This window comes from Cnephaeus nilssonii (genome assembly GCF_951640355.1).
Source record: "Cnephaeus nilssonii genome assembly, chromosome: 14".
Classification (NCBI taxonomy): Eukaryota; Metazoa; Chordata; class Mammalia; order Chiroptera; family Vespertilionidae; genus Cnephaeus; species Cnephaeus nilssonii.
This window is the reverse complement of record NC_137085.1, coordinates 38576653-38592292: the sequence shown is the minus strand read 5'-3', so window position 1 is coordinate 38592292 and position 15640 is coordinate 38576653. Positions and strand designations below refer to the sequence as shown.

Below are 15640 nucleotides of genomic sequence, written 5' to 3'. Positions count from 1 at the left end.
GCTTAGAGGTCTCCTAATGATTAGACAGAGATTTCTTCAAATGCCTTGAACCAGTAAGTAGCAGGATTTGCTTAAAGGAATAATTTGTTTAGGAATCTGAAGTTTTAATGGCTGAGACGGCTACATATCTTACCAGGATTTTCCAGTGCTTGCTTTCTAGTAGAGGTTTGGAGTAAGGTGGTGGACAAGATAGTTGGAAGAAGATGAGGGAATCAGCTAATTCAATTGCAGGACTGTCTTTAATGAGCCAGTGAGCATTGGTCATCTTCACAGTGGGGACAGGATATGTTGGATTTTCCAATCATATTGGACCATTAAATTATTCTTTGACACACACTTTGGGGCATACTACTAGAGTTTTCATTGAAAGTACTTGAACTAAATTGCGGGGTATTTTCAAACCTTTAGCAAGCCACAAACATAGCATTGGAAAAATAAGACTAGAGAGAAGGAAATATTAAAATGAGAAATCAACCAGTCATAATTTTGAGGAGAAAAAATAGCGAATTTGTAGGATTAGTTCATCATCATGCTTACTGAGTGTCTGTATACTTATGTGTGCATCCCTTCACACTTTTCCCTTTTCATTTCACAGATTTCTTTAAAACCTCATGGGACATAACGCCATTGCTGGATGCCTGGTAGAATTAAGAAACGTGACTGCATGAGAGGCACTCTACATGGGCGAGGATGTTATCTGAATCAAAGAACTAAATGAGTCAGACTTTCCTTAATTATAAATGGTAAAAAGGGGAAAAATATATATATATATATGCACTTGTTGTAACATTATACTAATAATTGTCAATTATTTATTTTTATTTGTATGATTAATATTCACAATTTATTTCCTAATTAAGTATTTAAAAGTTCTAGTGCCAATTCTGATGTTGAAAGTAAGTTTTAAAATCTCTATAAATCTGATATGGCGGTACTTGATGGTATTTGGCTTTCTTTGTTAGAATAGTAGCACTTAGCCCTAGCTGGTTTGGCTCAGTGGATAGAGCATCAGCCTGCGGACTGAAGGGTCTCAGGTTCGATTCTGGCCAAGGGCACATGCCTGGGTTGCGGGCTCGATCCCCAGTAGGAGACGTGCAGAAGACAGCCAATCAATGATTCCTTCTCATCATTGATGTTTCTATCTCCCTTCCTCTCTGAAATCAATAAAAATATATATTTTTTAAAAAGAACAGTAGCACTTAGTTATAGAATGAACTAACAGGTTGTAAAATTGATTTATAACCTGTTATAATCAATGCAAGAAATGCAAACCTGTGTCTCTGTTTTGAATTGGTGTTTTCTTCCTTTGATGCCTGGTGTCGAACTGAACTAAATGAGGTCAACCCAGAACAGTTCCAAATGTGGCCTGGTTTTAGCTGAGCTTTTCTGGTCCAGTTTGAAAATTCCATTGACCAGCTTTTCCTTCAAAGTTTCCTTAGAAGTTACAGCCATTTTTGAACATCTCCCTAAGTGCATCCCCAATCCTAAATGGGTCTGATTTATTCAAATATTTGGGCCTGTTGATGTCAAATGATGGGCATTAATGGACCTGTCAGTAAGAACCCAGATTAGTAATGATTTCAAGGTAAGGGGTGCTAATTAGAACTGGCACAGGATCAAAAACCCACCAGCTGTGGAGAGTTCAGTACTTATAGCCTAGGTCTTCAACTGTCTTTTACACCTTAGAGGTAAAATGCTTATTGTAAGATATTTTAGCATATCCTTATACTTGGGTTTTTTGTTTGTTTGTTTTTTAAAACAATGTGGCATTAATACTAGAGACTGTGGGTTTCTATTACAGTACCCCTTTTCCTTTGCTTGACTCATTGTTATTTTAAAAACCTGACCTCATAGCAAAGAGGACAGATTTGAGCCTGAGAAAATGTCAAGGAAGACTGTATTTATAGGTATCCTTTCTGTTTTCTTTTAGTTCTTGCTCTTCTCCACTTAAAGATGCCTTCGCACTTCTGGTAAATGCAAACCGAACACTCACAAGGCCACGGCAGAGATAAAATCATTACTGCTGGAAACCTGGAGGGCTGCCCTTAAAAAAGGAAAGTCCCCGATTGTTGTTGGAAATGCTAAGGAAGTTGCTGAGGAGGAGACTTTTTTCTTATCCCACTAAATACTACTTCTGGTTTCTCGTTTTTTCCCTAGTCACTTTCTCTGTTTTAAGAATTTATCAAAAGCCCGAATTTCTAAGCATTGAACATTTGGATCTAGTTGGAGAGAATCCCAATAGTAATATTAATTGCACCAAAGTTTTGCAGGGTGATGTAGCCGAAATCGAAAAGGTAAAGCTGGAGAGTCTAACAGTGCAGTTTAGAAGGCGCCCTCGATGGACAACCTATGACTATATAAACATGACGAGTGATTGTACTTCTTTCATCAAGAGACGCAAATACATTGTAGAACCTCTTAGCAGAGAAGAGGCAGAGTTTCCAATAGCATATTCCATAGTGGTTCATCACAAAATTGAAATGTTTGACAGGCTCCTGAGGGCCATCTACATGCCTCAGAATTTCTATTGCGTTCATGTGGACAAAAAATCGGAGGATTCCTTTCTGGCCGCGGTGACTGGCATTGCATCCTGTTTCAGTAACGTCTTTGTGGCCAGTCAGCTGGAGACCGTGGTGTACGCATCGTGGAGTCGGGTCCAGGCCGACCTCAACTGTATGCAGGACCTCCACAAAATAAATGCAGGCTGGAAGTACCTGATAAACCTTTGCGGCATGGATTTTCCTATTAAAACCAACCTGGAAATTGTCAGGAAACTCAAGTCACTAATGGGAGAAAACAACCTAGAAACGGAGAGAATGCCATCCCATAAAAAAGAAAGGTGGAAAAAGCACTATGTAGTCGTGGATGGGAAGCTGACAAATACGGGGACTGACAAAATGCAACCTCCTCTTGAAACACCCCTGTTTTCGGGCAGTGCCTATTTTGTGGTCAGCAGAAAGTATGTAGAGTACGTGCTAGAGAATGAAAAAGTCCAGAAGTTTATGGAGTGGGCAAAAGACACATACAGCCCGGACGAGTATCTCTGGGCCACTCTTCAGAGGATCCCTGAAGTCCCTGGCTCAATGCCCTTAAGTAATAAGTACGACATGTCCGATATGCAAGCAATTGCTAGGTTTGTCAAATGGCAGTACTTTGAAGGTGACGTTTACAAGGGCGCACCCTATCCACCCTGCAACGGGGTGCACGTGCGCTCCGTGTGTGTTTTTGGAGCAGGTGACTTGAACTGGATACTGCACAAGCACCACTTGTTTGCCAATAAGTTTGACATGGACATTGACCTCTTTGCCATCCAGTGTTTGGATGAGCATCTGAGGCATAAAGCCCTGGAGATGTTAAAACACTGACATTTATTTACTGTAGGCAATTTTAGAAATAATAAGGCGGCTACATGAGATGTATCCCATCTAACACTTCTGCTCTATTAATTAACATCAGAAACACTGTAGGGGTTTAGAGCGGGACTCTAAATCTTCATGTCAGAGAATGTACATGGTCTCTGCAGAGCACAGCCAGTTAGAAAGGTTATGGCATTAAACCTTGACTTAGAGTTAACGTGAGGCCAACGCAAGTTGCAAGGCATTGTGGGGAGAGGTGACCCAGGTGGCCCGGAAGAGGCCCAATGCAACAACCAGGCTGTTAAAAGAGCTCAGGGACTTAACAAAATGATAAGATTTAACCTGTGCCAAAATCGCTTTCAGAGCTTTAAATATGCCAGTCTTCCCAGTTTGAATAAATTTATAGCAACAACCAATCATGAGGGTATAATTTATTTTGTAGGTTATATTTGTTGAATTAGAAAATTGACATTACTGTAAATGATTCTTGTGAATATAATTTACTGTCGGCTGCAATATTGTGCTGTGTATTGTATCTATGTTATCTCAGGGAACTTGGAAAAAACGGGCTTGACTGAATGTAAATGTTTCTGAGTAATTTTTGTTTCTACCAATGTACATATGTTTTTAAAAACAAAAAAAAAGGCAATTTCTGCTTTAGTTGATTCTATGAATCATCTTAGATTATTAGAAAAGATATCTTAGGTTATTAAAAAAGTTAAGATATTTTTGTTTATGATTATAGTTTCTACAGAGTAACACTCAATTTTGAAAATATTTGTCTCTCTACTGCTCTCCCCCATCTCCCTAGACCAGTGATGGCGAACCTATGACACGCGTGTCAGCACTGACACGCGTAGCCATTTCTGATGACACGCGGCTGCTGAGGCGGCCTCATGCCGAGGATGAAACATTTGCTGCTCCTGAGGATGAAACATTTGCGAAATAATGTTTTTTCCTCAAAGTGACACACTACCCGAGTTATGCTCAGTTTTTTGGCGAAGTTTGACACACCAAGCTCAAAAGGTTGCCCATCACTGCCCTAGACCCTGCTATCAAGCTATATAAAAACTTGTTTTTCATTACCCCATAGTACTGCCTCAGTTCTAGTATATGATTCGATTGACAGTAATTAGTGAAGAGAACTAAGACAGAAAGGTATGGAGGGGGGAGGAGGAGGAGTCATATTTTGACCATTTCCGAGGCCCATGGTGAGGGTTAAAAACCAGCAGTTGGCACTATCCCCAGAAATGAAGGCTGTTGCTCTTTGTCTCTATCCAACCTCCCAGAGCCTTGCATCCTAGTGTCACCTATGTCTCCATTTGGAAGAAACTGGTTTCATTGTCCTTGCTTCTTCATGTTACCTGCCCACTGGTTGTTCCTTAGCCCTTGGGTTGTATGTTTCTCTCTCAGAACCTATGAGGAAGGAAGAGGTGGTCTGTTGGTCTACTACACGGTGAACTTGAAGGCCTGGGAATCTGAAAGGGGCCATTAGGTTTGAGGCAGATTACTTAAGTATTGGTATTATTCAGAGCACATGATTTTACTCTACTTTTTCACCAAAAAGACAGATAATTATTAGAGGTTGCTAATTACTGTCTCATCTCAAAGTAAATGAAGATATTTAAAAACAACAACAACAAACTTGCTCTTATGCTAAGCTGATACTGTTCAGCCAAAGATCTAACAGGAAATGTGAAGCTTTATCACTTAGCTGAGACTAAACAAAAATTAAACCATGTACTTTACTTTTAAAGCATAACCAACTTAAATAATATATAAGAAATTCATAATGTCAGTTTTCAGGCCTTCAACTGAGAAAACATTTTTATTTCTCAAAGTCAGAAAACATTTTCATTTTATGGAGAAGTTTGTTATACTGATTGTCCTGAACAAAAGTTTCATGTTTTTTAAACCTTTATCATTTATAAGCGTGCAGGTCAGTGGATGGCTTTGTTTTGCATGATTTGATATTTAGAAAACTCAAGCGATTGTTTAGGGTGTTACATGCTTAGGATTTCATCCCTGTTACCTTCTAACCCAGTTTGCTCTTTTAATGCAAGTCATGTTTCTCCCATTCTCTTTCAGCAGAAAGATTTTACCTATAAGTAGGGCATTTTCCATTACTCTAAAACCAATGATATTCAGTGGCATATTTTGTGTCTGTGTCTTGTATTTTTATTTCAGTCATAGTGTCTTGTTTTATGTATTTTTTTCATTTTTATTTCAAAAATTTGCAAATTAATAGGAAATTTAAAAGCAATAGTACAGGGAACCAAAAAGGTTGCGGGTTTGATTCCCAGTCAAGGGCACATACTTAGGTTGTGGGTTTGATCAAGGCATGCACATCTCACATCGATGTTTCTTTTTCTCTTCCCCTATCTCTCTCTAAAATCAATAAACATATCTTCAGGTGAGAATTTTTTAAAAATATATATTTTATTGATTTTCCACAGAGAGGAAGGAAGAGAGATAGAGAGTTAGAAGCATCGATGAAAGAGAAACATCGATCAGCTGCCTCCTGCACACCTCCCACTGGGGATGTGCCCGCAACCCAAGTACATGCCCTTGACCGGAATCGAACCCGGGACCCTTCAGTCCGCAGGCCGACGCTTTATCCACTGAGCCAAACCAGTCAGGGCTCAGGTGAGAATTAAAAAAAAAAAAAAAGCAATAAGCAGTAGTACAGGGAATACCATATAACCCTCTCCTGGAATTATAGAATGTTATTATCATACTAGAGGACCGGTGCACGAAATTTGTGCAAGGGTGGGGGTTGTCCCTCAGCCCAGCCTGCATCCTCTCCAATCTGGGACCCCTTGAGGGGTGTCCGACTGCCTGTTTAGGCCCAGTCCCACTTGGATGGGGCCTAAACGGGCAGTTGGATATCCCTCTCACAATCCAGGACTGCTGGCTCCCAACCTCTCACCTGCCTGCCTGCCTGATTGCCCCTAACTGCTTCTGCCTGACAGCCTGATCACCCCTAACCACTCCCCTGCCAGCCTGAATGATGCTTAACTGCTCCCTTGCCGGCCTGATTGCCCATAACTGCCCTCCCCTGCCAGCCTGGTCCCCCCCAACTGCCCTTCCCTGCAGGCCTGGTCACCCCCAACTGCCTTCCTCTGCAGGCCTGGTCCCTCCCAACTGCCCTCCCCTGCAGGCCTGATTGCCCCCAACTGCCCTCCCTTGCAGGCCTGGTCCCTCCCAACTGCCCTCCCCTGCTGGCCATCTTGTGTCCATATGGAGGCAGCCATCTTGTGTGTTGGAGTGATGGTCAATTTTCATATTACCCTTTTAGTAGATAGGATCCCCCTTGCTTTAAATTGTATAGATTTTTAAAAATTTATTAAAACTGTAAATTTTAAAAAGTTTTTTAAATGAACAATTATCCAAAGTTACATTCATCTCCACACTTATCGTAGTGTGATTGTATCTGATTTACATTTAAAGTGGCAGGTTTTGAGGGATTTTTCTCCACCCCAGATATAAAAATAGGACTTTAGAGTTCATTTCCCGAACCCCACACTAAAACTGTAGACCCACCGTCTTTTATGTAGCTGTGAAACCTCATCTTTCTAGAATGGTACTTATTGAGATGTATCTGAACATTAACCTATTGCTAAAGACTGTTAAAGGGATTATGTAGAATTTGTTTATCAGGACTCTTTTATATCTTTCAGCTTAACCTAAAGCAAATGAAATTTATACTCCTAAGACAAGCAATTTAAAGAATCAAAAAGCTGGTTTGAAGCAGCCTACTCACCAAAGAGTCACAGGTTCAATTCCCCGTTAAGGGGCATGTACATGGGTTGAAGGTTTGATCCCCAGCCCTAGTTAGAGCATGTGTAGGAGGCAACCAATCCATGTATCTCTGTCACATCCATGTCTCTTTCTCTCTCTCTCCTCCCCCCACCCTCCCTCCCACTTTCTCTAAAAATCAATGGGAAAAAATCCTCCCCCATACACACAAAAAAAGGAAGCCCATACTACATTCAGGAGGGGCAAAATACAGGTACTTTGGGAAAGATTAAGAAATTATTTAAATCGTTTCATATGTCAGTTATTAAACACTAATTTCTTCTTACTGTCATTTAAGAGCTCCTGTAGGAATTTATTATAGCTCATTCACAAATGAATTCCTGAACATAAATAAACTGAAATTTTTTGATAGAAGGATTATTCTAGTTAATAAAGTATTGCAAAAAGTTTCAATATTACTTATTAAGGACAAGTTGACAAAAATGTTTCTTTCTTTTATGGACAATTGAAACAATGGTAAACAGCCACTCAGCCTTGTGAATGTGAAGCGTTATTGGTCTCCAAATGTGTATTTGTGTCACTCATCAAGTGTAATTCACTTAAATGAAATAACATAAATGGGTTTTCTCTTGTAGTTATTTGGGGACGAGAGAGCCATGTTTTTAGTTTATTTCATTTGTAAGATCAATTGAACTGGATTTTTCCAGTTGCTTAGAAAAATAAAAATAATTTCTCATTATGTTAAATATAAAATAAATGCAACACTTTCATGGTAAACATGATTACTTTTTAATGTGGGCATGATTGAATGCATTTGGAACTTGTCATATACCACCATGAAAATCAGCCATTAAAACCAGCCATTCCAAAACCAATGCCTCCTCTCCACAAATTATTCTTTTTTCGCTAGCTACCAGCACTCAAATGTTAAATTTAGTAGTTGATGTGGTGTTGTGTGTGAGTAGTGTTTAAAAAATACAAGATTAATTCCCCAGGCAGAAATGTCTGATAGGGAGAGGGCGTGACGAGGGCAGGAAATACAGCAGAGGTTATGCAAAAAGACTGAGACAAAGGGCGTTCGTTAGAAGGATGCAGTTTAATAGCCAGTATTGCGTTCTAGGGCATTGCTAGCTTTCGTTTGTCTGAGGGAGGAGAGCATTTTCCAGTCAGGTTTTCTACTCAATGGCCACACAAGCTCACAGGATCTGCTCCTTGCTGTGGTTTACGTGTGGAGGGCACATCGGTGGGAAAAGGGAAGCCCCTCCCCACCAAATACTGAGCGCTGTCTCCCACGTCCTCTCACCCCACCTGCTTAACAACCCTTATTTAGCTCCCTTTCAGATGAGACCCTCTAGAAAGTATCAAAATTATCCTCAGATCTTTCTCAAAAGCTTGAGAGCTTTACATATCTTTCGTAAGCCTGCTTGTCAAATAATTTTTAACATGTGCTATCTTAAAAGTTTTCAGAACTTGTCATCAGAATATTGATTTAATTTTTTTTTGTATGCACTAAGGCCCAAACTAGAATGAGTTATAACTATCAGATAAGACTGTTCTCATTACTGTAGATGATAGGATTGTCTAAAAAGCTCAGGAATCTCATTTTAGGATTAATATGAAATTAGCAAATACCTCCAGATACCCAAAAGTTAAGTTTTCCCATATTTAAGTAAAATAAAAAAAAGTTTTAAGATATAATGGGAATATGTTCCCTTCCATCATGGCAACAAGTTCTGTAAAATGTATTGGGGCCCAAGACAGGCTGCCTCAAATATCTACAGTGGCATATTGATTACTTGGAATTAAATTTACTTGATAAGCAGCTGGTGCCCGAGGGGGCACCTTGACCCACCCTTGTCACCTTGAATGCTAGAAATAAATCTCTCATGTGAAAGTTTTACTGGCTGCACCTGGAAGCTCACCCTCCCCACCCTCCTCCCAAGGTATTCACTCAGAGCTGAAGTCTGTATAATCAAATGATTACATATATACAAAACAAGGTATTAACCCTATAATAGACTCCCTCTTAACACAGGGTATATTGCTTTTTACTTCCTCACCTTGTACCAGTTTAATCTTGCCAGTGAAGAAAGAAGGCAAATTTGATTCAGCTAAGACTCAAATTTCTTGATTTGTATAGGACCCAAGAGCCATAAACTCATAATTCCTTTGCACCTTACAGTCCCAAATCTGGCCACTATTCTCACCTCAGTTCCTGCTAATGCAGCCTGGTTATAGTAGCTGACCGTGGCTCAGCTTTCTTTTCGATCCCTTTGTACCCCAGCTCACAATTTCTTTTTGCATTTACATTTACATTTGCATTTACAGTTACCATGGACTAGTATACTTCAGGGATATTGTGAGTCTCCCTCAATATTTTCCCAAATCAAAGCCAACTTAGATTCTGCAACCTTTACCCAAAGCTTCATGCTGTTGCAATATATTATTGGCTTTTTACTCTGTAATCAAACCGAGCAGGAAACTCTTACAGATTCCCTCTCTCTCTCTTTTCATCTTCACCAGAGGATATGTTTATTGATTTGAGACAGAGAGAAAGGGAAAGAGAGAGAGAGAAGCATCGGTTGCCTCCCGTATGCACCCCCAAGGGGGATCGAACCAGCAACCTAGGTATGTGCCCTGACCAGGAATCCAACCTGCAACCTTTCAGTGCATAGAATGACACTCCAACCAACTGAGCCACACTGGCCAGGGCTCCCTCTTCAAGGTACTAGATGAACGAGGCCATAAAACCTCCAGTTATATTCTCAAAATGTTGATAAAATTTTTCTAAATTTCATCTGAAAGAAACAATGTGCAAGGATAGCTAGGAATACTTCCAAAGAGGGAATTAATGAAGTCTAGCAATACTAGATTTGAAGCCATATTTCAAAAAAATATTAAAAGTGTAGTATTCTTCAACATTTGAACTCTTAGACCAATAATAACGCAGAGAAAGGTGTTAATATATGTAAAATATTGCAAAGAAACCAGCAGAACATAGTGAGGAAGGAAAGAGTAAACTTAATCATAAGTACTTATTTGGAGAACATTTTGAAAAGATTATAGCCTTCTACTTTACATCAAAATCCAGATGGATTAGGAAAAAAAACCCCAAAAACTAGAAGAACATATCGGTGACTATCTCTGCATGTGGTGGGATCTCCAAATAAAAGCAATAGGAACAGATTATAGACTTAACTAAAAGTATCTATCTTCTGAATATGAGAAAGCAAAAGGCAACCAGAATTGAAAAATTTGCCAACAGAGTTTGAAAGAGGGAGACTAAGTAGTTTAATGTGGAAATTATTTATGCTAATATTTAAAAAATAGCTTTGAATAGATAGACATACCTCCATGTTGGGCTGTGGGGGGGGGGGGTGGGGGGGGGAAGGGATGAGAAGAGATAAACCAAAAAACTTATGTACTTAATATACACAGCCCATGAACACAGGCAATAGGATAGTGAAGACCTGGTGAGGAGGGGCTGGGATGAGGAGGGTAAAGGGGAGGAAATGAGAGACATCTGTAATACTATCATAAAAAATATATTTAAAATAATAAAATAAAAATTAGCTTTATTGAGATAAAATTTGTATACCATACCATTCACCCATTTAAAGTTTACAATTCAATGGGGTTTTTTTGTATAACCACCACAATCATTTAGAATATTTTTATCACCGCCCAAAAAACCCTAATCCCTTTAGTGGTCACTCCCCATTACCCCTCAGTCCCCTTATACTAATACATTAGTTAAAAGCATGAAGATGCCAAGAGTAAAATGAACAAAGGCTGCAACAATTCACAGGAGGCGAAATAAGGGAAGTACAAATGGCTAATATGAAAAACTGAAGTACAATAAAAATAACTGTGAAAGAAAAATATTAATCAATTGTCTCCTTTGTGCACCCGACCAGGGATCAACTGAAACTCGGGTATGTGACCTGACCGGGAATTGAACCCACAACCTTTTGGTGTTCATGATGATGCTCCAACCAACTGAGCCACCCAGCTAGGGCAGTAGGGTTTTTGTTTGTTTGTTTGTTTTATATTCATCCTCAATACTTATGAGACCATATTGAAAAACATGCTTATACTGCAAGAAGGAGTGTTAAAGCTTCCCAAAAAATTCTTTTACTTCTTGGAAAATATCCTAAGGGATAATCAGAGATCTGAATTCACATTTAAGCCCACAATTTGTCATATCCTTACTTAATGATGAAATGTAAAAATACATAAATCTTCAGTGTATTTTTTTTTGCATTCATGATGTGGTATGAAATATCCATATAGTGCACTTAATGCCATGGAAAATTACTATACATTAAGTGAAGTAAACAAAATGGAAGACTACATGTAATGTGATTTCAGTTATGTTTAAAAAAATTATATTGAACACAAAGGAGCTTTCAGAATCTCCCTGAAATATCACATCTTGATATTTTGAGAGTGGTTCCTTCTAGCTCCATAAAATTGTTGCTTGCCAAATATTTATTTGGAGCGTTTTTCACATATGGGAGTCTTACTAAGATTCTCACGGCCAGCCTTTACTTGGGGGAAGGAGGAGGGTTGTTTTCTCTTCATCCCTCTTTCACCCTCAGCAATGTTTTTAGATTTAAGCTTTGGTGCTTAACATTGCGTCTTGAGGCCTTATGCTCTGGGTAACCCTGTCAGATGCTCCAACTGTATACTGTATCCTGAGTGGAGAGAATTCTTTGCAGCTCTAACCAGAAGAAGACTTGAACCAATTCTACAAGGAATTGCCAACCTGGCTTCAAGATCCCAGAATGCTTAGACTGGCAGCAGATTTGCCTCTAGCTCCTTAGAATCTATACATGGAATTTCATTTTCTGATACCAGATAAATGTTAATTTAATTGCTTGTTAGGTGAGAATGGTCTGGTTCTTTCAGCTGCATGCCAATGCAAAACAGATGTTCCCTTTAGCAGGAGGACTTGAAAATATTCATGTTCTCTGGGTAGCATCCATCTGAACATCTGATCGTGGGAGTAACTTTGATGAGCAATACTAGTGCAGGAGGGGGATCTTGTTTAACTCAAGAATTTTGTACATTTCATAGGAAGGCTATTTAAGATTAGCCTTTAAGAAGGCCTTGTTCAGATGGCCTTTAAGATTAGCTAAGAAACAGAATCAGAAATCTTTTTTAAAAGATTCTTTCTTAAAAAACAACAACAACAAAAACACAAGCACACACACTTCTTTTTTGACTTGGCCGAGCAGCTCAGTTGGTTAGAAAGTCGTCCCAATACACCAAGGTTGAAAGTTCCATCCTTGGTCAGGCATATACAAAAAAATCAACCAAGGAATGCATAGATATAAGTGGAACAACACATTGATGTCTCTCTCTTTCTCTTTCTCCCTCATTCCCTCCCTTCCTCTCTCTCTAAAATCAATAAATAAATATTGGGAAAAAATGGGGAATGACATTTTTTAAAACTTCTTAAAAAGGATTTATTTCTGCAGAACTAATCATAGCTTAAATGTTACTGAGTATTTCAATTTACTTCCTTCATCATCTGACTTGCTAGTAAACTCTTCCTGGCCCAGTCAGAATTTCTTTAACTTGATTCAAAGGAGAAATGTTCCCTGCTCCCTCCACCCCCAGAAGCTTTCCCTACCCTCTTTGCCCAAAGAAAAATGCCCCCTGAAATATGCTCCTTAAAGTCCACTGAGGTAATAATGACCACAGTTAACATTTTTTGAACTTTTTAAAAATAATTAAATGTATTGGGGTGACATTGGTTGATAACATATGAGTTTCAAGTGTACAATTCTGTAACACATCACCTGTAATAATTATTGCATTGTGATGTGCATATTTTTACTGCATGTTCTAAGCACTTTGCACATATTACCTCTTTTCACTTCACAACAATCCTGGGAAGAGTTGCTGCTATTGGCTCAATTTACAAAGAGGGCAAAGAAGTACATGAATCTGTAACAAATGGCATCTTAAAAAATTTTTTTCCTTTGATCCGTTCAGCTCCATTCTACCATCTCAACCATCCATCTCTTTCCCCAGATCCTGATCTACTTAAAAAAAAAAAATAAGCAAGTGCATTGAGAAATAGAAGGGGTGGAAACAAAGAATTGGTTTTTGAGTCTTGCTTAAATCACCCCCAGAAGAAGCGTGTGGGGGGAGAGAAAGAGAGGAAAGCACAGTGAAAATCGTCAGTAATGAGGTGTCACCGAGGAGAGGCTGCGGAAAGTCCTGAGACATAATAGTCTTGAAAGGCAGGAGGAAAAGCCAGAGAGAAGAGTTGAGAAGCCACAGAGGGAACAGTTTCAAGAAGTCCTGTCAGTCTTAACATTGGATGAAAGCATGGGAGGTTTGAGAGGGAAATGTTTTGGCATGAAATATATGGCAAGTGCGTACCTCCAATGTTCAGAGACCGTCTCGGTTTAAGTGTACTTTCCTGTGGATGACCACTGTTTCTCTAGCTAATTTAATAAACACACTCACACACAAAGAGGGGTGGCCCTGTGGAATGTGAGGAGCCAGGTAATTTTGTTTGGCTGTGTCCTTTTGGAGGGAATTATGCAAGTTGATGGATTTTGCTGAGGAATGTGAGGGGAGGAGGTACCAGCTCAAAAGACCACAAAAAACTGTTGTGGGTAGGGCAGTGGGGGAAACCAGGAACCTATGGAAAGAGCTTGAGGGCAAGGGAGATTCTGAAGGGAAGCTTAACCTTCTTGGTCTCCAATTTGCCCAAGACTGGAGAGGTTCCTGGGACCCTGGATTTTGAGCACCAAAACCAGAATAAGTGGTCATTTTGGCTTTGTCTTTCCTCTTAAATCTGCAGGAAAATCTCTGTCAGTGCTTTGAGAGTGGAAGGGATGCTTTCTGGACATGAACAATTCAGAAATTGGCCTGTAGGCAGGCACAAGAAAAGAACGGGGGCGGGGGGGGGGGGGCGGGGGGGGGGGGGCGCACAAGTAGGCCCAGCCACTTACAGGTGAAGTTCCTGATTAAGGAGAGAATCATAACCAAGCAGGGTGAGGGGATGATATCCTCTTGTGATATCTGAGAAGCCTAATCCAAACTGAGCCCAGGCCTGTTCATTCAGAGGATCCAATCAATTCTGTCTTTTATTGCTTCAGGGAGATTGAGCTGAATTGCCAACTTTTGGCAATTCTGAATAAAGCTGCTATGAACCTCTGTGTGCAGGTATTTGTGTGGACATACGTTTGCAACTCTGCTGGGTAAACCAAGGAGCATGACTGCTGGATTATATGGTAAGAGAATGTTTAGTTTTATAATAAACCACTAAACTGTCTTCCAAAGTATCTGTAGCATTTTGCAATAAACGAGAATTCCTGTTGCTCCAGATCTTTCCCAGAATTTGATGTTTTAAAAACAGTAATTATTGTTTTAATTTGCAATTCCTTGGTAACATATGCTGTTGAGCATCTTTTCATATACTTATGTGTCATCTCTATATCTTCTTTGGTGAGGTGTCAAGGTCTTTCACCCATTTTAAAATTTCATTTTCTTATTGAATTTTAAGAATTCTTTGTATATTTTGGATAATAGTCCTTTATCAGTTGTGTCTTTTGCAAATATCCCCTCAGTCTGTGACTGTATTTTTTAATGGAAAAACACATGTTAAACTGTTAAATTAATAGCTGACATTGCTCCTTGGGGATAGAGATTGTGTCCCCTTCATTTTTGTATTTCCAATTCTAGCACAGAGCATGATATACAATAGGTACTCATTAAAAAGGTGGTAAATGATAAAGACAATTAATTTGTTGAATCTTGATTAATCTTTCTTAAGGGAAAAAAATCTCCTTTTTTATAGATGTTTTCCTTTCAAATAGACAGAAATCATAACACTAGAAGGAAAAAAATATATAGATTTACTCACAACTGGCTAACATTTGGCTATACTCAGCTTGTCTTTATTCTCTCTGTGAAACCAAAGCTACTGAAAACTAAACACCGCACCTGAATTAAAGCGTCCTGTCATTTTCCCCTGCCCACAAATATTTCTGTTCCAGAAATCTGATCTTTAGGAATCTGGTGTTCTTTCCTCACTGCCTAAGCATGTGACTAAAGTAAGTGGAGAGCAGGTCCAGTCGTGTGCGTGTGCAGTCGCAGCGTGCGTCTCTGGTAGGTCCAGGCCCCTTTCGTTCTCCAGGGGGAGGGAAGGGAGGAGGGGGGGGGAGGCAGAACATGTTCACTGGCCTCTGGATGCATTTCCCCCCCCCCCCAAGCCATTTATAGAAACTCCACAACGGGGGTCAACGTGCACCTGTTTCCTACAAAGCTGGGCTGTACTTTGTTGAAGTGCAAACAAGGAAATAGGGATGGGAAGATATGTGTGTAAAAACTCGGGGGGATAAAGGACATGCATTCCTGGCTTAGGCCGAGGAACACCACACCAGTGGGAGCGGAGAAAGGAAAGCCCTCCCCAGGAGTCTTTCCAATTGCTACGGCGTGTTAGGTGGGCTGTGAGGGTGACATGATTCAGTGCTGCTGTGGCATTTCAACACTCTGGCAGA

General features: G+C 39.7%; 1 protein-coding gene across 4 annotated transcripts in view; it reads left to right on the top strand.

The window, feature by feature from the left end:
- Window positions 1-15640, top strand: part of GCNT1 (glucosaminyl (N-acetyl) transferase 1) — a 76263-nt gene that overhangs the window by 33206 nt on the left and 27417 nt on the right. Inside the window, exons 3-4 of one of the 4 annotated variants that reach the window (XM_079790488.1) lie at window positions 596-718; window positions 1931-7990. The exons of 1 other annotated variant lie outside the window; for it this stretch is intronic. In XM_079790488.1, the coding sequence (XP_079646614.1) occupies window positions 2079-3365 (1287 nt within the window). In that variant the 5' untranslated portion in view covers window positions 596-718; window positions 1931-2078 and the 3' untranslated portion in view covers window positions 3366-7990. Of the gene's footprint in view, window positions 1-595; window positions 744-1930; window positions 7991-15640 lie in introns of those variants that run through there. 2 more of the 4 variants (XM_079790487.1, XM_079790489.1) reach the window with 2 other exon arrangements.